This window comes from Telmatherina bonti, assembly GCF_933228915.1.
Source record: "Telmatherina bonti genome assembly, chromosome: 23".
NCBI lineage: Eukaryota > Metazoa > Chordata > Actinopteri > Atheriniformes > Telmatherinidae > Telmatherina > Telmatherina bonti.
The window spans coordinates 20165941-20188538 of record NC_136632.1 but is presented as its reverse complement, the minus strand read 5'-3'; the positions used below and the strand labels follow the sequence as shown (position 1 = coordinate 20188538).

Sequence of the window (22598 nt, the reverse complement as noted above, 5' to 3'; positions counted from 1 at the left end):
GTTTCTGTATTTTCTCTGGATGTAGAAACAAAGCAGTCAGCTGAAACAAACAATGGGGATAATCAACCTTAAATCTTTCTCTACATTAGATCATTTTATTTAGCCTTGACATTTTTAAATGAAATGATATTTAAATGACTTCAATAAGTTTTCTGTTTCCACAGCTTGTCGCCAACCAAGTGGAGCGGATACGACAGGAGGAGGCGTGCCCACACAAAGTCATGAGCCACGTCAAGGAGCTCGCGGAGCAGCTCTTCAAAAATGTACGTTCCTACGTTCTTACAGAAACGGAGAAGTCGAGGAATACGCTCTGATTTCTGTTTTATTTTTCTCTCTCCAGGAGAATCCCTACCCCGCTGTGGCCATGCACAAAGTCCAGCGGCCGTCAGAAAACAGCCAGAACACCCCCCAGAGTCAGACACCCTTTCCAGTTCTGGATGAGGTTGCGGTGCAGCTCTTCATCGATCACGCTGCCGCCAAGCTCAAGAGTGCACCGCCTGTGGTCAAGGTGGAGCTGAAGAGCATGGTGCCATCTGGACCACCGCTAGGTGAGCTGCGAGAGCAGGAAATCACTTCTGAAATCAGCTGGAACCCCCCTTCTAAGATCTGCAATATACATTTTATGAAACAACTAGAACCAGCTTTTATTGAAATAATAGCAACTGTGAATACCCATTTATTGAACTATGCTGAATGATTGAAATGAAATTGCACAAGTATAAGAAATTGAAGAAAAAAAAAAGCACAACTGACATTTTTTCTAATTGTACCACATTAGGATTGAACCATGAACTTCTGTATTGACGCACACTGACTTACTCACTACGCCACCAGTATGCTTAGTTACACCTTGGAAAAAGAATTGAAATTGTTTCCAATTGGGACGGGAATGCTTTTTTTCCCACTTCCAGCAGGGTGTAATTAGCGGGATTGTAAAAACATTTGCGAATTTGAACTAAACTCCAGTAAAGATGTGACAGACTTTATTGTTCAATGTGAAAAACTTTCTTTAATGTGTTTTAGATTTATCAAAGTGTTGCAATGTTGCAGGGAGCATTTTTGGAACAAGTCCTTCATATTTTACTGTGACATTTGCCAATAACTTCCTTTGCTCCTTGAAGTACGCAGCTGAGACTAACAGTTCATATTGAGCAGCCTGCAGAACTGCACACCGTCACACAAGCAACAGCCGACAAACGGAGCTGTATGTTAAATGAGCATTCACATTAAATATTGTGTAAAAGTAAAAACCTCGGAGCAAAGATTACAAACAAGCAACATGTGAAGACTGAAAGATTGTTAGCAAAGGTTGTGTAACAGGCTGTGAACACTGGGTAAAAGTCTGGTGAAAGGCTGCGGGTGTTTTACTGACAAGTAGGTTAAAGTTGACCATCTCCACTCAGACCTCAAACTTCCTCTGTGAGGTTTTTACTTCACATGGATGGTCTCATAGCATGGAAGGTCGAGTCCACCGTGACAGCGGTTCACAAGGACCTGATAACCTTTTTTGTGTGTCCACAGGAGACATCGTGGACAGGAATGGCAACGTCATGGCAAACAGCGCTCGCAGACTAGAGGTGGTCAGGAACTGCATCACCTACATCTTTGACAACAAAATGCTGGAAGCCAAGAAGGTACGAGGGAGACGTCACTGCACAACTGGATGGTTTCTTCTCTGGTTTTTGTCTTGTTTTAACACCATGAAGGTTTCACTTCTGTTTTATTTTAATGATTTCATTGCTTTTGAATATTAAACCTAGTTTGTTTTTTTTTTTATTTCCAGCTGATGCCAGCTGTTTTGCGGGCGCTAAAGGGTCGAGCAGCTCGTGTCTGTTTGACGCAGGAGCTCAATCAGCACGTCCTGCAGAACCGAGCTGTGTTGGACGACCAGCAGTTTGACTACATTGTTCGCATGATGAACTGCACCTTACAGGTGAGCCTAAGCTTAACTCGGACACAAAATAATGCACACGATCCACATCAGTCCAGTTTATCATAACTGTTCATATAAGCTGGTTCTTAAAAAATAATAGTGTCGATAAGGAAACTAATGGATCCAGTGCTTCATTATGATCATGCACAGGGAGGCAGGTCATAGTGAACAGGAATGACAAACCTCCAGCAGAACCAGAGTCAGGAAGGAAGGCTTTCTGCCTCAACCAGTTAAGAGGTGCAGAGAAGGAAAGATGGGTCAACAAGCACCGTAACTCTAAAGGAAAAAAAGCAGCATGGTGCTCAGTGTGTAATGGGATGTCCCGCAGCAGTCAAAGCCGATAGCAGCGTAATTTGGGTCGGGGTCACCAGGACATTGCTAACTATAAACTTTATTAAAAAAGGCAAAGTAGAGATGGGTTCTGCTTCCCAAACCAAAACTGGATGCTTGATAACATAAGATTGGACTCTCAGAAACCACAATTAAACCTGCAGTCTGACAGCAAATGTGGAACTATTAGATCTCTAAAATACAGTAACTTTATATGTATGGAGAATTTATAATTCTGTCCTAGATTTAACCGGGAGCCAATGAAAATAAACTAAATGAACAAACTGTACGTTGTTGTTTAAAAATATTAACATCTGGTACGCAACACTGAAAAGAAAATGGAAAAGAAAAACAGCCTTGATGCATTTTCTTTCTTACTTTAGGATAAAAACTGGGTCTTAAAGACGCATTCTGTAACTTTCTGACTTTAAAACTCTGCGTCCCGAACTTGTTCGATGACACAGTAACATCTATCATGTGCATTTCCGGAGCCGCTGCTGTTCAGCAGCATCCCGAGGCTGAAAAACTGCACTATCCAACTTTTCCATCCGGGACGCGACCTGACGTTGCAGCAGAGTTTCGCTTCACGGTATAATAAGAAACTGGCTGTTCTGAACACGCAATGTCACGGATTCAGCAAAGAAACGCAATTGATTCAAATAGAGAATGGGACAAAACAAGTCATTGTAAGATCATCTTTTGCTGGCTGGAAGGAGCTAACAGGTCGGGTAGGATGCAAGGTGGATGCTGAATTAGCTGTCGAGAGGGGGCACGTGACGGGGAAATGGCAAAAGTTTTGTAGTGTGTCTTTAAAGGGGTTTTTCTTTTTATTGTTCTGTATGTCCTGAATGATGGCAGAAGCTCAAACACACCTGTGTGTCTATTAGAGTGTATTTTATTGCCTTTACCATTTCTAATAGCTCATTTCTAAATGTGTTTTACTGTACGGAGTGGACGGCTGGTAGTTGTTGTGATGACCCTCTTGTTAAACCAGTCACCAAGACAAAGGACAAGAACCGGTCACTAAAGTGAGGAACCAAATGTGACAACACACAAAAGGATTTTATTTGGGTCAGACAAATAGATTTCCACACATAGATGCTTCTCTAGACATGGAACAGTCTAGAGAAGCTTTAGGGGAGGCTGGTAACTTCTGGAAATGAAGTATCTCCTTCACATCCTCAATCTGGAATGTTAAGACCCTCTCCACACGGTCCTCGCTGATGTAGAGGAGTTTTGTGTCTGTTTCTTCCTTCCTGTTGCCATTTCATGACTGGTTAAAACTACACTTAGTAAAAATCTGCTGTCACATCATTTCCAGGTTTGTTCTCGCATGAAATGGAGGCAGTCATCGTTGGTCATTAGTGTGATGACTTTGCTTACACTGCCAGACATATTTAACCTAAAGAGAAGATTATCTGACCTGGAAACGGGTCTCTGTCTTTTTTTGTTTTTTTTTTCTGGAAGTGTGATGTCTTGGTTCATCTGTTTCTGTGTAGGACTGTTCACATATGGATGAACATGGGATTGCAGCTGCCCTTCTTCCCCTGGTCACAGCCTTCTGCCGAGTAAGTTAAAAACCAGCTTCATGAAAGAAACCCAGAAAAACTCTTTTGTGTTTTTGATAGGGCTGTGACGATATGCTTCTGATTTTTTGGGTGCCGATTCAATTTAAATTGCAATGCTCACAATTCTTTGATATTACTGATTTTTGTAGATCAAAACAAAAAAAAAATGTATAAAACTCTTTTTGCTCGTAATTTTTTTTTTTTTTTTTTTAATTTCAAATAGAAAAAAACAACAAATTGGCCAGATCATCATTCTGCTGCTATAAAGCCCTTAGAAGACAAGTAAAAAGATCAATAAAAACAATAAAACTGGCTAAGATTTTATAATGGATTATTTTATCTGTTTGAAAAAAAAAAAACAGATTTTTTTTTTTAACCAAAAAAAAAAAAATCCATTTTAAAATTGTGAAGCAAAAAAATCTCGATTTTCGATTTGATTTCCCCACCCCTAGTTTTTAATCATTTGTTCACTTGGGGTGGATTTTGTGCGGGAGTTTTTCTATTTCACAAGCCTCTGCAGGAAAGTCGCTCATCTCCTTCAGAAACATGTATCTGTCTTTGTCTGACAGAAACTGGGTGCAGGCATCACTCAGTTTGCCTACAGCTGTGTACAGGAGCACATGGTGTGGACCACCATGCAGTTCTGGGAGGCCATGTTCTACAGCGATGTCCAGAATCACATCAAAGCTCTGTACCTGGAGACAGACGAGGGAGATAAGCACAACAACTCGGTGAGCATCGTTTTTCAGCGCCTCAGCCCAGTGTAGAGCAGTTTTAACACTTTGATCTGCTATCAGGAACAGCAGGACGGGTCAAGTAGCAGCAGGGAAATCAGCGCCCTGGAGCTGGCGTCGGAGCAGAGCCGCCTGTGGCCGACGCTCACCAAGGAGATGCAGATGGAGCGCGTGCAGAAGGAGGAGAGCACGGTGTTCAGCCAGGCTATCCACTACGCCAACAGGATGAGCTACCTGCTGCTGCCGCTGGACACCAGCAAGAACCGGCTGCTGAGGAGCTCCGGCCTCGGAGACGTGGAGAGCGTCAGCAACAGCTACGTCACAAACAGGTAGAGAGAGAGCGGATCACATGTAACCGTGGGAACGGCAGGAAAGAAGGAGGAAGTGTCATTGTGTTGAAGCTGAAACACTGTTGGGGAAAGAAAACAAAGTTCGGCTCGTGCTTTGCTTTGTTGTTTCTTGTTGAAAAGTAAACGTTTCAAGCTTTTTTTTTTTTTTTTCCTTGCATTGCAGCATCGCAGGCAGTATGGCGGAGAGCTACGACACAGAGAGCGGCTTCGAAGACGCTGAGAGCTCGGACGTGGCCAACTCAGTGGTGCGCTTCATCAACCGCTTTGTAGATAAAGTTTGCAACGAGAGTGGCGTGACAAACGAGCACCTCAAAGCTCTCCACACAATGATACCGGGTACAGCATCGAAACCGCAAACATCCGTCTGCACCAATCAGAACGAAGCAAACTTGATGGATAAATGTGTTTGCAGATATCGTCCAGATGCACATCGAGACGTTAGACGCAGTCCACAGGGAGAGTAAGAGGCTGCCGCCGATCCAAAAGGTAACCAATTCCTATTTTTACATCCCACTGGACAAAGGCCATGCAGCACCCCAGCCAGCCCCGCCCACTCCCCTCTCCACCAATCCCTACAGCTCAGGCTCACAGTGTCATGGCAGGTACGTCTGTCCAGCCGAGACAGAGTAGTGTGACTCACAGCACGCCTGAGCAATGCATGCTGGGTGATTGCCTCCCCCCCCTCTTTGTAGTGCTGTTTGATCTCTAATGAGGCCGGAGGAGCTGAGAAACTCTCCCAGGCCCAGCAGAGCTGAGTGCCTTCAGACCGAAGGGTGCTGTTAGTCCTGCATGCAGAGTGCTGGAGAGGGATGGCGGCTGCACTGATGTCACATGTTTCACTATTTCACAAAAAGATTTCTTGGCTAGAGTCCAGCTTGTCAGCATCTTCACAAGTTTGCACGCTTGTGGAGCCACAATTTTCAGCTGCTGGGGTCCTTGTACTTTAGTGCCTGAGGAAGGAAATTCTCCTTTGATTGTGCTGTGACTGGAATGTGTGGTCATGTGTGAGATTATTATGTTTTTTATGGGAGGAGGGGTTGTTTAGGAAGCTCCCCAGGCCTCCCTTATGCATAGGAAGTTATTTAAGGGTCCAAAAGGACAAAGTTTATTTCATTTTTACAAGCAATTAACTCTCCTTTATTTGAGCTTTGTACTCCGGAAATACTTTAAATAACGGACTTTGTGTGTTTTAAGAAATATGAAATGAATGTGACAGCATATAAACACATCCAAGGGAACACCACGCTTCTTCCTGTATATTTATTTTCTTGTTAATAAACCATCGCTGCCATGATCCCACCAGATCAGCTGGACTGGTTTGTGCTTTGCTGCTCTCATTTTGACACCAGAGTGTGTTGTCCAACTCCCCAACCAGTGCAGGTCGCCCAGAGAGGAACATGAGCATGGTTGTGAAAGCATGATTCTTTGACGAGCTGTCTTTCACATGTTGATGCTCTCATTTGCCACGTTTAGCTGTTTGTTTCACTTTCCGTCTGAGAGTGCTGTCACTTCTTTAATCTTCTTCTCCTTCTTGCATCCTCTGTGCAGCCCAAGCTGCTGAGGCCGACTCTGTTGCCTGGGGAGGAGCTGGTGATGGATGGCATGAGGGTCCACCTGATCCCCGATGGCCGCGAGGAGGCGACTGGGTTAATGGGAGGTCCTCCTCTTCTTCCTGCCGAGGGTGCCATCTTTCTTACTACTTATCGCCTTATCTTTAAGGGCACGCCGACTGACCCATTAGGTAAGAGATGACATAAAAAGAGAGATCAGGTCTGATAACTTTAGCAGGGGTTTTGGTGTTTTTCCTGTGCATACTCTAAAGGACACCTTCTCTGTTTTCCTCGTGAAGTGGGTGAGCAGGTTGTGACTCGATCCTTCCCCATCGCCTCTCTGACCAAGGAGAAGAGGATCTCAGTCACAGTTACCATGGACCAGTTTGTGCAGGAGGGGCTGCAGCTGCGATCGTGTACTTTCCAGGTATCCCCCTCCCTCGTGCCACACACTTCCTCCCTCAGGAAAGTAAAAGTGTTGAACTCTGTTCTCGTCTCCTGGTTTCATCCGCAGCTAATGAAGATTGCATTTGATGAGGAGGTTGCATCCGACCTGGCGGAAGTTTTCCGAAAACATCTGCACAAGTTACGTTACCCTCAGCATGTCCAAGGCACCTTCGCCTTCACCGTGGGTCAGTCCAGCAAGCTGGTGGTGGAGCACAAGACGAAGGACAAGAACCAGTCACTAAAGTGAGGAACCAAATGTGACAACACACAAAATGATTTTATGTGGGTCAGACAAATAGATTTCCACACATAGATGCTTGATTTTTTTTTGACTTGTTAGGAATTCAGTGCAAAAAACAAAAAGCGAGTCTTTCCGCTGAGGACAAGTTAAGGTGTCGCACTGAAGAGTTTTGTGCAATCCTATCATGATGCCGTGCATCAAGTAACGAGGATGAAAAATGCTGAAATGCGACTAGAAAATAAGCGTGAAGCAACATAAATTTTCTTCCTCTTTTTTTACACGATTGTTACTCTGCAACTTCTTTTAGGGGCACTCAATGAAATACCTTGAAATGAGACATTTTAACCTAAACTTGTCCTCCATGTTGGTACCAAGACCTCCATTCTGTTACTTTTATTTTTTAAAAGAAATTTGTTTTATGCTGAAAATGAAAGAAAAACAAAGTGATCAAAAATAGTCGCTTGCCTGATAAAGGGTTAAACCGCTGCAATCTTCCCGCGCCTGATTTTTAATCATCATTTGAGCTTGAACCCCCTCTTGAAAGATCTTTTATTACTTCTCTGCTCTCTGAGAAGTTATTTAGTGATTTGAATCGTTGGTTAAAACCATCAACCACACAGTATGACATCCGTGGTTGTCGGCTCGCTGGCTGCAGTTTGGAGCATTTGGGCATGACTGTCGGGACTACAGAACGCGGGGGTCCCATTTGGCCAGGTGTTGGGGCATCTTTGGGTTGCACACTCAGAGAACTTTCACAACATGCTGGGTTGGTGCATTTTGGCCCAGCCAAATCAGCTTTTCATAAAAAGAAACCTCAAAAGATGTCAAATGAGTGAATTATTCTGAGTCCAAAGATGAGTGGAATTGGTTCTTTTTTTATGGCTGAAAAGAAGCAACAGGTAGTTGGTTTGGCTCCCCTCAGGAGGTGATGAGAATAAGTGAGAGGATGTTCAGCAGCTGGCGGCCTGTGTTCAATAAATGCCAGGAAAACAAAGAAAGATGTATCGGGGGGGGGGGCCCAGATGATAAATATACGATCTCCAAGGAATGAAATGAAACATAAATAAATAAAAACAAGTGCTTTCTTGAGCTCTGCTAACACGGTGATGAGTTCGGTTTTTGTTTGGATGTTTCATCTGCATGGAAGTGGTGCTTGGAAGTTGTAATGTAATAAATCCCAAAACGCCATTCAGTGTCAGTCTTTCCTACCCATCTGCCGCTTTCCACAACTGCTAACACTGTAGCCCCGCCTCCCCCTTAACCAGCATCCCAGCTTTTTGGGGGAGGAAGCTGCCGATGAACTTGTTGAACTTGTATCGCTCCATGAGGGGAGCCCCGATGCAGACAGGAGGGAACTTCAGATGTTTACTGCTTAGAGGCTTGTTGGCTTCTCTCCTTCTTCCTCTAGAGACAGTACCAGCAGCTGCTGCTGGACAAAGACGGTCCCAATCTGTCCTCCTCTCACTCAGCACGTCATATTTTTGACCTGTTGTCCACAAGCAGGAGCTACAGGCCAATGACGTCCCTAACCCATAAACTTAGTTGTTTCTATGTAAAAAAAAAACAACAAAAAAACAAAAAAAACAACCCACTAAACAGACAATTATCTTGTCTTCTAAATATCCCAATTATGTGCATATCTTTTTAATTCTCCCTTTTTTGTTATTTGACATATTTATTATCTACGGTAAGTGCAATATAATCTCTCGAATGCAGTCCAGTACTCCTCTTGCTCTTTGTACTCCTTCACCCTACTCTGTCCCAGTCTCTTTCTTCTTATTTGTTTATAGTTCATCTGTACATGACATCTCATTGTAAAATGAAGCTGTGCTTTGTTTAATCTGATGAAATACCATATATAATGTGGATAAAGCTTTCTAAACATCACTGTTTTCTTCTTCAGGACACTTTCCAAAAACCTGGTGAAGAGTGCCAAGAGGACCATCGGCCGGCAGTATGTGACCAGGAAGAAGTACTCTCCTCCCACCTGGGAAAACAGAAGCAGCTTCCAGTCAGAGTTGGATGAGGATGAAATCTCAGGTATGATGATGGAATAAAAGCTGACTCCTTGGTTTCTTCTGACACTTCATTTAATACTTATTTTTTCTCTGTTTCAACCTTTCATGAAACTGAGCAAACTGGTCTAAAATGCAGATTTTCTGTGTCTCCACAGTCTCGGAGGAAGTGGACCAGAGCTCCCTCACCCTCTCCTCCACCATCCGCTCTTCAGATAGACAAACCATGAGCAACGTTGTGGAGCGAGCCTGTTGCCGGGACTACCAGCGCCTGGGACTGGGCACGCTCAGTAACAGCCTGACGCGGTCAAAGAACGAGCCGTTTAGGATTTCCACTGTTAACCGCATGTACACGGTCTGCAGGAGGTAGGCAACCATCAGAAGATGTCACACTGATGTGAGAGCACCGAGGGGTCAGAGGTGAATTTATAATCACTTTGCATGTGTTTCCCAGCTACCCCGGCCTGCTGATCGTCCCCCAGAGCATCCCAGACCCAACCATCCAGAGAATCTCCCGCTGCTACCGACAGAATCGCATCCCAGTTGTTTGTTGGAGGAATTCGCGGACCAAGGCCGTGCTGCTGCGCTCAGCTGGCCTTCATGCCAAGGGAGTGGTGGGCTTCTTTAAGTCCCCCAACGCACCGACTGCAGGTAGAACCCTTAAAACTCCATCAGATCACTTGTGTTCCTGATCTCTCTTTTTGTTATATTATCATCAGTTTCCCAGAAACAGCAGTAACACTCTGGTGTGAACTGGGATGGATTGCCTACACATGCGGTGATCTATGGAAGTTTCCATGCTTTTATGTCCCATCAAATGGTTAAAATCCAGCTGCAAAATGTAGTTTTTTTTACACATTTTTACAGAATACACAAAGATTGCTATCGATCTTTGTTTTGATCCAGAACTTGTGATAAAGTCACGTCCTGTCAAAGTGTAAACCAGCAAAATGGATAAAATCAATAGTAATGGCCTATCAGGAGCAGCCGAAGATCAACAAGTGAAATAAAATTCGGTCTGCTGACAGCGAGGCAAAAATAGAACAAAAAAAGGGTTAAAGAGGGCAATGTATACATGGTTTTTGAAAACCAGGACCAGGTCTAAATGCTTTGCTGTTGTACCAGTAAAGCATATTTGTAGAAGATTGAGGCCTAAGAAATATGTCTATGAGCTGAAACGTGAGGTTTTGTTAATGCGTTTTCGTTCTCCATGCAGTTCCCTCTCAGGCAGACTCCACCAGCCTGGAGCAGGAGAAATACCTGCAGGCCATCATCAGCTCCATGCCGTCATACTCGGAGAACAGTGGCAGAAACACACTGAGCGGCTTCACATCCACGCACATGAACACCTCGGGTGGGTGGACACCGTCTGCTTACTGTGACAGGATCCTCGCCGATCTGCCATTTCTAGCGTCTGATCGTCTCTTTTGTCCACAGACTCTTCAGATAAAATGAGAAACCCCAAGATAGGAGCTCTGATGAAGCAGGTGATGGGCGCCAAGGAGGACGTTCCCGGTACCTTCAGCAGAGGAGGTGAGATGCTGTTGTTTGTCTCCTCTTTTATTTAAGTCTTGAATCTCGTCACTGAAGCTGGGACTGGACTGGGAGGATGACGAACCAGCAAATCCACCCTTTGTAGCTCACGTTTAGGATGAGCTTTTGTGTGTGAGTCAGCGAGTGAAACCATCCTCTGTTGTGTAGCGTTGCTGGTTAACTAGCCGTCTCTGTCATTTGACCTCAGCTGTTGGTCAAAGGGCGAAAGTCATCTCCCTCTCTCAGCCCAAAGTGTCTGGCAAGGCCAAGAACCCTCCTAGAGGTACAGTAGGCCACGCCCCCTACACCTCTTCCTTCCCTCCTGTCTAACCAATCAGATTTCTGCAACTATGTTTGCCGTCAGCCTTGGGCTTTATACTGTTTCTGCAGACTAATGGTGTGTCGTTGCTGCTTGTGTTTATCGTTGCGTGCATGCTGCCGCTGCAGCCGTGCTCTCTGATGTTCTGTTTGTCGTTTGATTCTTTCCTCTGCTGATTGTCAGCAACAATAATCGTAGCGTAGCTGTTTCTCAGATAGATGTAGTGAAGTAGACTCAGTAGTTTTCAGTCATGTCTGCTTTCTTTACCAGCATGGATGTGATTAAGAGTCCTGGTTTCAGCTTAACAACTCAAAACAAGCAGAAAGGACTTCATCGCCACGTTCTCACATCACTGTTTAGTAAGAATCTGCTCTGCGTGTGTTTATGTGTGCACATTGCAGGGAAATGGGGCAGTATCCGGGGCAGTGGGCGTCTAAGTGCCTACAATCCAGATGTGGGGACGCGTCTGGCTGGGAAAGAGTCACCTCAGCCCAACGGAGGTCCTAGTGAAGCGCTGTTCCTCCGCCAGCAGAGAGCTTACCTCTACATCATCGGGGATAAAGCTCAGCTAAAGGTGACCGAAAGCAGAAGTTTTACCCACTATCACACCAAACTAAGGATGCACTGTCTCTGCAGCTCAGACAGGCTTTCTGCATCATCTGAACTTTGATTAGCGTCAATTAAAATGATAAATAAAACCAAATATTAATATAAAGTGAAACAGGAAGTAGCTGATCTGGAAGAAGCTGATTGGACGGTTATGGTGTTTCCAGGGAGGAAAGCAAGACTCCTTCGTGCAGTGGGAGGTGGTCCCCATCGAGGTGTGCGACGTGCGGCAGGTGAAAAACAGCTTCAAGAAGCTTATGAAGGCGTGCGTGCCGAGTACCCCAACGTCCGACCCCAACTCCAGCTTCCTACGCTGCCTGGAGGAGTCGGAGTGGATGGCCCTGGTGCGTTTAGCTCCCCAGTATCACTGATGTCTGCTCCGTCAGCTGTTATCTAACTCTGTCCACATGTGCGTCCAGCTGCACAGGGTGCTGCAGGTGTCTGTCCTTGTCGTGGAGCTTCTGGACACTGGCTCGTCTGTCATGGTCAGCTTGGAGGACGGCTGGGACGTCACCACACAGGTCAGACAGACAGACAGAAAGAAACCTCTTGTTTCACTGATTACATGCAGAAGTGGTTGGTTCAGGTGGAGTTTATGTGGCGTTTGTTTATGATTATAGGTGGTGTCCTTGGTGCAGCTGCTGTCGGATCCCTACTACAGAACCTTTGATGGTTTCCGGCTGCTGGTGGAGAAGGAATGGCTGTCATTCGGCCACAGGTTCAGCCATCGCGGCGCTCAGACGCTGGGCAGCCAGAGCAGCGGCTTCACCCCCGTCTTCCTGCAGTTCCTGGACTGTGTACACCAGGTAGGTTTGCTTCCCTGTGTGAGGGAAGCAAACCTACTTTAAAATTCACTTAAAATTCACTTTAAATTCACTTTAAAGTCATTTAACATCACGAAACATCTGAAGCCAAAGCATAGCCAATGGTTATTCCTGATGTTTTCAGAATATGTTGTGGGAAAAGAGTTATTTGCAAATTACCTGGTAAACGTCTGAAATTTCCTGCTTTAGTGTCAGAGTTTCAGACCTGTTTAGGCTAAAAACAATCACAGAAGAATAGGTGAATGAAAATGAACCTGATGGAGAGGATTACAGGCGGTCCGAGGTTTACAGACGAGTTCAGTTCCTCTGCTGCAGCGTAACCCGAAATTCTGTGTAAGTCAGATTTTTACCCTTAAATACCCCCTAAATACCCCCTTAATCCCAAAATAACTATCTAAATACACATATTATAAATCAGATTAATGGAAAAACAATACAGGCAATTTGCGGTAGACTTTTTAATTAAAGTAAAATAAACATTGAAAACATTAAAATAAACACTGTGGCTTCATCTCAGCCTCCGTGTCGCGTGTAGTAAGAGCTTATAAAGAAGCTCGTAATTTTGAAACTTGCTCTATTTGTGTTATTTACATTTATTCAATGTGCGTTGTAAAGTCAAAACGACGTAAGTCCAGAACCGCGTAACCTGAGGACCGCCTGTAGGGTCATTCTGTATTTCACTCCCAAATGCTGAAGTTTCATTCAGTTGTTCGAGGCTTTTAGTTTTCCAGCACTGTGACGGATCTCCGGTGTGCACGTTTCACTCTCAACCAGTCATATTACTACCATCACATTACTAACAACCAATCATATTACTACCATCACATTACTCTCAACCAATTATATTACTACCATCATATTACTAACAACCAATCATATTACTACCATCACATTACTCTCAACCAATCATATTACTACCATCACATTACTCTCAACCAATCATATTACTACCATCACATTACTAACAACCAATCATATTACTACCATCACATTACTAACAACCAATCATATTACTACCATCACATTACTAACAACCAATCATATTACTACCATCACATTACTCTCAACCAATCATATTACTACCATCACATTACTAACAACCAATCATATTACTACCATCACATTACTAACAACCAATCATATTACTACCATCACATTACTAACAACCAATCATATTACTACCATCACATTACTAACAACCAATCATATTACTACCATCACATTACTAACAACCAATCATATTACTACCATCACATTACTCTCAACCAATCATATTACTACCATCACATTACTCTCAACCAATCATATTACTACCATCACATTACTAACAACCAATCATATTACTACCATCACATTACTAACAACCAATCATATTACTACCATCACATTACTAACAACCAATCATATTACTACCATCACATTACTAACAACCAATCATATTACTACCATCACATTACTCTCAACCAATCATATTACTACCATCACATTACTAACAACCAATCATATTACTACCATCACATTACTAACAACCAATCATATTACTACCATCACATTACTAACAACCAATCATATTACTACCATCACATTACTAACAACCAATCATATTACTACCATCACATTACTAACAACCAATCATATTACTACCATCACATTACTCTCAACCAATCATATTACTACCATCACATTACTAACAACCAATCATATTACTACCATCACATTACTAACAACCAATCATATTACTACCATCACATTACTAACAACCAATCATATTACTACCATCACATTACTAACAACCAATCATATTACTACCATCACATTACTAACAACCAATCATATTACTAACATCCAGCTTCAGCCTGTTAAGGAAACAGGTGCTAATCATTGATGGAAGAAATATCTAGAAACAGCAGCCTTACATCACTGAAGTCAGTTTCTTTCAGGGAACCTGACCACATTAGACCAGGTCCTGCTGGAAAGACTACAAGACATATGATGATAAAATCTGAGCTTATTCTACAGAGCTTATAGAATAATTATTTCACGGCCTGTGCTTTGTGAAACCTTAATTCTGTTTTTAAAAAAGCAAATAATGTTCAGCATCTCGACCACGTCAGACCTGGTCCTGTTTACGTTTATTTCACCGACTGACCTTTCTCTTTTAAACTGCTTCGTTTCTCTGTCGTCTGACTGTCAAGTGCTAATAGGTTGTTATGACAACCAGTCATTTCTTAAAGGGAAATCCTTTTTAATTTGTTCTACTATGGAAGAAAAATTAAAACCTAAAGCTCAGATTATTTTTGTTGCTTTAACTTGTGGATTCATTTGTGGAGATTTACTTGCAGCACCTGTTTATTTTTAGGCTTTTTTTTTTTTTTAATTGTTTTTACTTTCCACCAGTCAGTTTTGTGAGCGTTTGTTCACAGTGACACTGGATTTAGCGCCAAGTCCAAACACAGCAGCGCTACTCAGAGTACATTTCAACTTCAGGCCATGTGGCTAAAATCTGTTCAACGAATCTAAACTGGATCTGATGTTTTTCTGCTGTCTAACTTTGTACAACCTCATTTTTAAGACTGCTTTGTTTGCTTCTGATGCCACGAAGGCGTCAGTTTATGCTTTGCTGCAGTTGTAACTGAGATAGTTTAGCATTAGCATGCGCAACATGGCAACACTGGGCTTCACAGTTAGAGATGGACACATAAATCCTGACTCACCACCTTTTAAGGAAGAATTCCCACCAAAGTCTTTGTCGGCTTTTGTGAATCCACTTTTAAAATCAGTAAAACCCCCTGAGGTCTCTGTTTTCCTTCCTCTTCTGGTATCGTGGATGGCTTGTCTGCGTTAACTCGGGCGTTATTTCCTGTTTCTCTGATCAGTCTGGTGGATTCACCCTCATATTGCAGAAGTAGATCCTCTTGTGACCCAAATGTCTGAGACGCTGCTAAATGTTCTGCTATTTACAATAAACGCTGTTTCGGAAAAGAGGAGAAGAACATGCTAGGAAAAAAGTACCTGTATATTTGTTGATTAAATGTCTACATCGTGAAGCACGGCTTTGATCGGCGCCCATCTGTCCCTGCATGCTCAGATCCACCTCCAGTTCCCCATGGAGTTCGAGTTCAGCCAGTACTACCTGAAGTTCCTGGCCTACCACTACGTGTCCAGCCGCTTCCGCACCTTCCTGCTCGACTCGGACTACGAACGCATCGAGCTGGGTAACCTGTCACGCCACTGCGAGCTCATTGGAAAGACGAAGGCGCCGTTCTGAGTTACTGATCCCTCTCTGACTGCAGGTGTGCTGTATGAGGAGAAAGGTGAGAGGAAAAGTCCTCAGGTCTGCAAGTCTGTGTGGGACTACATCGACAGACTCCACAAGAAAACCCCCATCTTCTACAACTACATGTACTCGCCGGAGGATGAGGAGGTAAGAGCAGGGAAGAGGTGAAGATGATGGAGGCAAGCCGACTGCAGGGATGCATTTAAGTGGGTTTTTAATGTGTGTGTTCCAGGTGTTGCGGCCGTATACTTTCATCTCCAACCTGAAGGTCTGGGACTTCTACATGGAGGAGACGCTCTCTGAAGGGCCGTCCTACGACTGGGAGCTGAGGGGCCGGCAGGAGAATTCGGCAGAGGAAACGGCAGAGAAGCCCGACACAAGCGCCCCGAAATCTCAGCGCCGCGTGGTGTGGCCTTGTTACGACAGCCTGAGTAAGGTGGTCCCCGACGCCATCACCAAGCTGCTGCAAGACCTGCAGAGTCTGGAGGCCGAGCTTGGACAGACGTCGGACAAGTGGAAGGACACGTGGGACAAGATCAAGGCCGCGCAGAGGACTGAGACCAAACTGGAAAGCAAGGTGGGAAAACGTTTTTTTTTTTTCCCCCGTCATAGAAGAAGAGTTCTGTTTGGAAGATTTTCTCTGTTCTTCCTCTGCAGCCATCGTTCTCCAGCTCCCTCCTCATGTCGTCGAACCTGGGCCACCAGCGGCGTTCTCAGGGCGTCTACCTGCAGGAGAGCGGCGTCAGATCCTCCATCAACCTGGGTCTGGACTGCGAAGCCAGCGCCACCTCCACGCCGGTGGCAGGACGGCCGAGCACGAGCACGCTCTACAGCCAGTTTCAGAGCACGGAGAGCGAGAATAGGTCGGAATTGTTACACACACACACACACACACACACGTTGAAGTTAAGCCACCTTTGAGGATGATGTCAACATGTCCGAATGTTTGCTTCCCTCCAGGAGTTTTGAAGGCATTTTGTATAAGAAAGGAGCGTTGCTGAAACCATGGAAACCGCGGTGGTTTGTGCTGGATAAGACCAAACATCAGGTGAGATTGACTTTTGTTTTTACATAGAAAACGTCCTGGACTGTACTCTGTAACAACGTGCCTCCGCTTCCAGCTGAGATACTACGAGACCAGGCAGGACAAGGAGTGTAAAGGGGTGATCGAGCTGGCTGACGTGGAGTCCGTGACGCAGGGAACGCCCGCCTTGGGAGCACCGAAAAACATCGATGAGAGAGCCTTCTTTGATGTGAGCTTGACAACGCCGTTGCAGGACTCTGTCCGGTCACAGTCAGGAGAGTTAAGAGATGAAAGAGTTATTACTCAGCTAATTCTTCTAATACTATGACTATGCTGATGTTGTTTACCAGAATAATACAATACAATACAAAGCTCCATTCTCTCAGTGTTATGTATCATAGTCTGTGTAGATTTGTACTGAGGTGTCTTTACAGAACACATTACTGTCGCATGAACGCATCACTGCACTGTTTGGCATTAAAATCAAGAAGACATTTTCATTGGCTATCTTAGTTATCCATTCTATTTAAAACAATTTCTAATCTCATTTGGATCCTCACGTAACCTCAGACATACTGAGCACTTGTTTTTTTTATTTTACCAAAATTAAGAAAGAATTTGGCCGTCGAGCATTAAAATTCATCCCCATCAGACTGGAACAATTTACCAGTATGGATCAGATCCATCACTTCTCAGCAGAGCTTTAGGACAGCTAGATTCAGCTACTTACAATTTGCTTCTGATCTTGTTGTATTCTTCTAAACTATTTGACTTAGAGTTATGCAGTGCAATGGTCCATCACGATTGTTATTTAAATGTGTATGTCCATGGCTATTCTGTACTTTTCTGGTAAATGTATTTATATGGGTTTATAGGGGCGATTAGAAAGCTTTTGTCCCGTGTAGATGCTGGTTATGTCTAAGTGATTATCTGTATCTGTCTGTCTTTGTTGAGGACCCCCTCAAAAACTAGATGTATCATCTCAAGGGGCTATCCTCTCAATAAATTTCACATTTCAAATAAATAAAGTTCATCCAGTGGAGTTGTAGCTCAGTTAGCGTTCAGACTGCTCATCATCAGCATCGTCTGCCTCTCCCGGCTTTAACTCCAGTTTTTCCTTTTAATTTTCAGCTCAAGACGACCAAACGAGTGTACAACTTCTGTGCCCAGGACAACCTGAACGCTCAGCTGTGGATGGACAGCGTCCAGAGCTGCCTGTCGGACGCATAGAGGAGGAGGAGGAGGAGGAAGAAGGACTGATCTGTGATGAACATAGAAGGGGAAGGGGCCTTTCACTACTTAAGCTCTGCTCTGTTATTAGTGTCGAACTAATAATCTTACATCACAAATTTTCTTTTTTTTTTTGTTTGTTATATAAAAAAATGGGGGAAAAAAAAAAAAGTCCCAGAAGAACCACTTCCTGTTGTAGCCGCAGGCTGTCACCACCCCCCCAACAGTCTGACCAGTATGTGTCTGTCTGCACCAAACCAATGCATATTCAAGCACGTCGTTGCATTTCTGTGAGGCGTTCCTACAGCTTGGACCAGCATGAAGATCCTTCCAGACCCCCCCTCACACCACACCCACCTGTGAAACCCCACCTGCTCCCTTTAGCTTCCTAACCTCACTCACCTTTTAAAAACATAAACACTTTGGGGAGGAATGACGGAGGAGCTGCAGTCAGCCTGGAGGAATTCGACTGGATCTAACCAGTGGGTAGATGGACCAAAAGCGCCCTGAGGAACAAACACTGACTGGTTAAATACTCTTCTTCTAGTCCTCAGAGGCCTCTGCTTTCACTGCCTGGTGTAGCCAATTTACAGTATATGAAAAGGAAGGTGAGCATGTCGCTGTGGAGGGTGGCACGTCAACGGTTCATGAAGGATTCCCTTTTCTTTTTGAGTTTTTGTTCTTTTTCTACGGTCAGAAATTTGTACCAGAAAGACAGACAGGAAAAAGAAAAGACACAACCCTCATTTGGCTGTCCTCTGCAGGTGGGAAACGACGCACTGTGAAAGCCATGAATCGTTGGCAAAGATCAAACCAGAAGAGAGGGGGAGAGTTAAATGAAAAAAAGAAGTCCATCAGGTATTTAATGTCAGTGAACTTTTCACTGATCATGTTTACAAATTAGAGGAAGCAAAAAAGTTTCTTTTCACCCTTACACTTGCAGTCAACCATTATTCCCATGCAGATTTTTATTTTACGGGATGCTGAAGGAGAATGGAAGGATTTTTTTTCTACCATCCTTTAAAAGAGGTTAGTTCAGAAAGGTTGGGAGATTTAGAGGGATGCTACTGAACAATGGCACGTCAGAGACAGTATTTAGTGATGGATTCAGACGGTTGCAGGATGTCAGTTAAAGGAAAATGATGGGATGCATATATATATGTATAGAAAGAGAGATATATTTTTATTTACCTGGGTAGTGTTGTTTTCACTGTGCCTGCTACAACTTGCAGCCCAGCTAGATTTGCACTCACCAATCCTGACTTCCAACAACAGACGTTCCACACATTTTCAGCTGAAATGACACTGAATTAAACAATTTAGCTTTCCTGAGGTGGGGGGGGGGGGGTGTTTTCTTCATGTGGCCACAAATCCACCAGATTAACAGCTAAAATGAAAAGATGCCGTAACTCTTTATTCTTGGAAAGCAACCCATATGTTTTAAGAGCTGCGTTTGCATATCTCCCAACTGTTTTAGCTGCATCATTAGTGCTTGTATCTGCTAGTGGGAGAAGAACGGGGAATTTTACTGGGAACGTTTCCAAGACTGCCCCTCCACACATACAAAAACCACTCTGTTACCCTGCTTTGTATAAAAAAAAAAAAAAAAAAAAAATACAGTTCTACTGCTGTCTGAACATAAAAACGTTGGAATTGTAGATTTTTTTGTGTCTTATAACTTCCTTTGTATATACTACTCCAGATTTGTATGTAACGTTTATGGTAGTAATTTATTTAACTTGTCTCCTCAGTAAAGAGTTCCTCAAGCACCACTTTATTTTTTAAATTAGGAATTCAATGTGCCATTTGTTTATTTCTGTATTAATGTGACTGTTTTTTTAAACCTGTAAAACCTTTTTTTTTTTCTTTTTTGTAAAACACGGTTGTCCTTACTTCTTATTTTACACAAGCTGTTTGAAAAGAGTGGAACTAGTGTGTTTGTGGGCTGCTTTTTAAAGGCTGGTTGGATTTTTTTTTTTTTCCCCCCCCTGTTGCTCATCCACAGCGGCGGGATGTTCTGGTTGTAGTCCCAAAATAAATGTCCAATGTGAAGTCTTCCCATCGCTGGGTTCTGCTGACTGGTGTTGACTGGTGTTACGCCTCTGTTAAGATGTCAAACAAAAAAAAAAAAAAAAGAGGTAGTAAACAGGAAGCGAAGGCATCAATGCTATTTGAGGTCACGCATATAAAACATGAAGCTCTAGATGTAGAAAGGAATGATTTTTGTCCATAAAATGTCTTCAAACATCAAATTTCATCCACATTCCCTCAGCAAAGCTGAACGAAACGTCTTTTTTTAAATTTTTTTTTATTAATCTCTGTACATTTTAATGTAAAATAATTAAAAATACTCAAGACTTGTTCCCAAACATTTCTTAGTCCTTGTATTTATATGCAAATAAATTGGAAATGTTTGCAGCCAGATGTACTTATAGACTAATCATCTGGAGCTTCCTGTGACGTCAGTGTTGTTGCTTTCTAGCTCAGCTGACTGAAGTTATCACCATAAAGTCTCAGGAGGAGACGTCTTGCGTGTTAAAATGGTTTCTTCCCATTAAGACTAACTGGACCGAGAGCAGTCAGAACCCGTCGGTGGGAACGCTGGTCTACGACCACAGATCACCTTTTCACTCTGGTTTACTCATCTCTCTGCGGCAACTCGACAACACATCCCTTTTATTTATTTTTCTTTTTTTTTTTTTAAATGAAAGAAATGACCTCCTGAGCCGGGTTATATTGTCAATCATGTCAATATAGTTTTTAGAATCCAAATAAATACTGTGGGTTTAAATGTTCGCTTGTCATTTCCTGCTGCTTCTTGTTAAATTAGACAACTTCAGACAAACTGAGTTTCTCTGTGGAGATGAAACAAGTACCTATGATCGCTGTGACATGGCCACCAGAGAACCACAAAGCCTTCTTATATATCCATAACATCAACTTTTCAACCAAGTATATTTGTGCGTCTGCGCCACACAAGCTTGAAGTGGTGCGTTCAAGAACACTGCAGAAATGCACACATATAGGCTGAGACATTTGCTCATTTCAAGTTTCTGCAGCAGAAACATGAATGTTCTGAGTGACATCTGTGTTTGACCATTTCTCCTCTTTAATAGCAGCTTCTGTTGTACTAAAAGCTACTTTATAACTTTACTACGAGGTGAAGCTAAACGCAAGTAGAGCTTCAGTAAATGTGCCCAAATCTCCTTACAGTGTTCTCCTGTTGTTCACTCGGTGGAAATCTAGATCCACACGTTTTGCTGAAGGATCACGTCCCATCAGGGCCGGATTAAAACCACACAGGTTCCAGGGCCCCCCTTCCCCACCGCAACATTGTGAATGATACACTGTGAAACGACATTTCAGACATTGCTCAGCCAGTGGTATCAATAGCAATACACATAGACACTGTGGTGTAACTATCTGGCTTTTATGTACATTTTGTTTCATGTCCAAACTGCTGGTGTTTGCCCTACGTGGGCCCCTGGGCCTGTGCCCATTATGTCCATTGGATAATCTGGCCTTGCGCCCCATTGCTAAACCCTGATGAGGTTGAGGTCTGGACTCGCAGCAGGTCATTCCATCCTGGCTCTGTGAAGGAAGACTGTCATCATGGAGGATGGAGTTACGCACACTGGCTCCTGAATCTCCTCCTAATCAGATACCAGTCATACATCTGTGACTGGTACGTCTGGCAGCTGGAATCTCAGAACCAGTGAATGGCAACAGAATATTCTGGCACATTTATTACGGGTACGAGCTAGACATTCACCTGTGTCGCTCGTTTAATAAATGAATGATCCTTGCAAGCAATACGTTGCTGTAAAAGGTGACTTATCAGGGTCTCCAGTGATGTACAGTTGTGCTCATATGTATTCATCCCCTTTCATTAAAGAAAAGGCTGAATTTACAACAGTCACTCAAATAACTGGAGACTTAAATAAGGAATAATAACTAAAAATTTGCACAAATATAATTTAGTAATATAATTAAATTTAGTAATTTAGTTTTTTCATTTATTTGAGTTGAAGAAGGAAAAAAAACCAAACAAATTGGTCCTGGACAAATTATAGCCCTTTTCTGTTGAAAAGTGGGACAAAATACCTGTCAACAGGTGCAGAAGTCTGACTGAGAGGAACAGAAAACACCTGACTGCAGCAGAAACATTAAAGGATTATTCAACAAAATATTAAGTTTATGAGTGATGTAATATGTAATAAATTATCTTATTTTTTTGCTTTTAAAAAAAAATATTTCTACTGAACCAGAATTAGAAAATAATGTAATGATTTTCATAAAATTTTTATTTATTATTACTTTAGTCAATTTCAGCTTATTTTACAGATAGCTGTTTTTTTTTCCTTCTTTAGTGAAAGGGTATGAATAAATATGAGCACAACTGTATACCAAAGCACCAGTCAGCATTAGCATAGGAGAGAAATAATCACTTAAATTGACTTAATTTTTGTGCTACATTCATAATAAAGCTTGTCTTCAGCGAGAGCAGCGCTGCTAACGCTGATCATCCCAGAGACCTGATCCGCTGGCAAAAAAAACAACCAGACCAGCAAAAGGAACGCTTTTGGCATTAATGTGGTAAACCAGACACTTTTAATT

At 43.1% G+C, this 22598-nt stretch overlaps 1 protein-coding gene across 1 annotated transcript in view; it reads left to right on the top strand.

The window, feature by feature from the left end:
- Positions 1 to 22481, top strand: part of sbf1 (SET binding factor 1) — a 61388-nt gene extending 38907 nt beyond the window's left edge. The window contains exons 13-41 of the mRNA XM_079263092.1: positions 165 to 263; positions 341 to 548; positions 1522 to 1634; positions 1784 to 1933; positions 3763 to 3831; positions 4401 to 4562; positions 4629 to 4894; positions 5079 to 5251; positions 5328 to 5401; positions 6464 to 6656; positions 6765 to 6892; positions 6980 to 7155; positions 9057 to 9193; positions 9327 to 9534; positions 9623 to 9819; positions 10385 to 10522; positions 10606 to 10701; positions 10910 to 10984; positions 11422 to 11594; positions 11794 to 11970; positions 12046 to 12147; positions 12247 to 12432; positions 15539 to 15665; positions 15744 to 15874; positions 15960 to 16304; positions 16385 to 16590; positions 16688 to 16775; positions 16849 to 16980; positions 17883 to 22481. Of these exons, the coding sequence (XP_079119218.1) occupies positions 165 to 263; positions 341 to 548; positions 1522 to 1634; positions 1784 to 1933; positions 3763 to 3831; positions 4401 to 4562; positions 4629 to 4894; positions 5079 to 5251; positions 5328 to 5401; positions 6464 to 6656; positions 6765 to 6892; positions 6980 to 7155; positions 9057 to 9193; positions 9327 to 9534; positions 9623 to 9819; positions 10385 to 10522; positions 10606 to 10701; positions 10910 to 10984; positions 11422 to 11594; positions 11794 to 11970; positions 12046 to 12147; positions 12247 to 12432; positions 15539 to 15665; positions 15744 to 15874; positions 15960 to 16304; positions 16385 to 16590; positions 16688 to 16775; positions 16849 to 16980; positions 17883 to 17981 (4428 nt within the window). The 3' untranslated portion in view covers positions 17982 to 22481. The remainder of the gene's footprint in view (positions 1 to 164; positions 264 to 340; positions 549 to 1521; positions 1635 to 1783; positions 1934 to 3762; positions 3832 to 4400; positions 4563 to 4628; positions 4895 to 5078; positions 5252 to 5327; positions 5402 to 6463; positions 6657 to 6764; positions 6893 to 6979; positions 7156 to 9056; positions 9194 to 9326; positions 9535 to 9622; positions 9820 to 10384; positions 10523 to 10605; positions 10702 to 10909; positions 10985 to 11421; positions 11595 to 11793; positions 11971 to 12045; positions 12148 to 12246; positions 12433 to 15538; positions 15666 to 15743; positions 15875 to 15959; positions 16305 to 16384; positions 16591 to 16687; positions 16776 to 16848; positions 16981 to 17882) is intronic.
- The last annotated feature ends 117 nt before the right edge of the window (positions 22482 to 22598 follow it).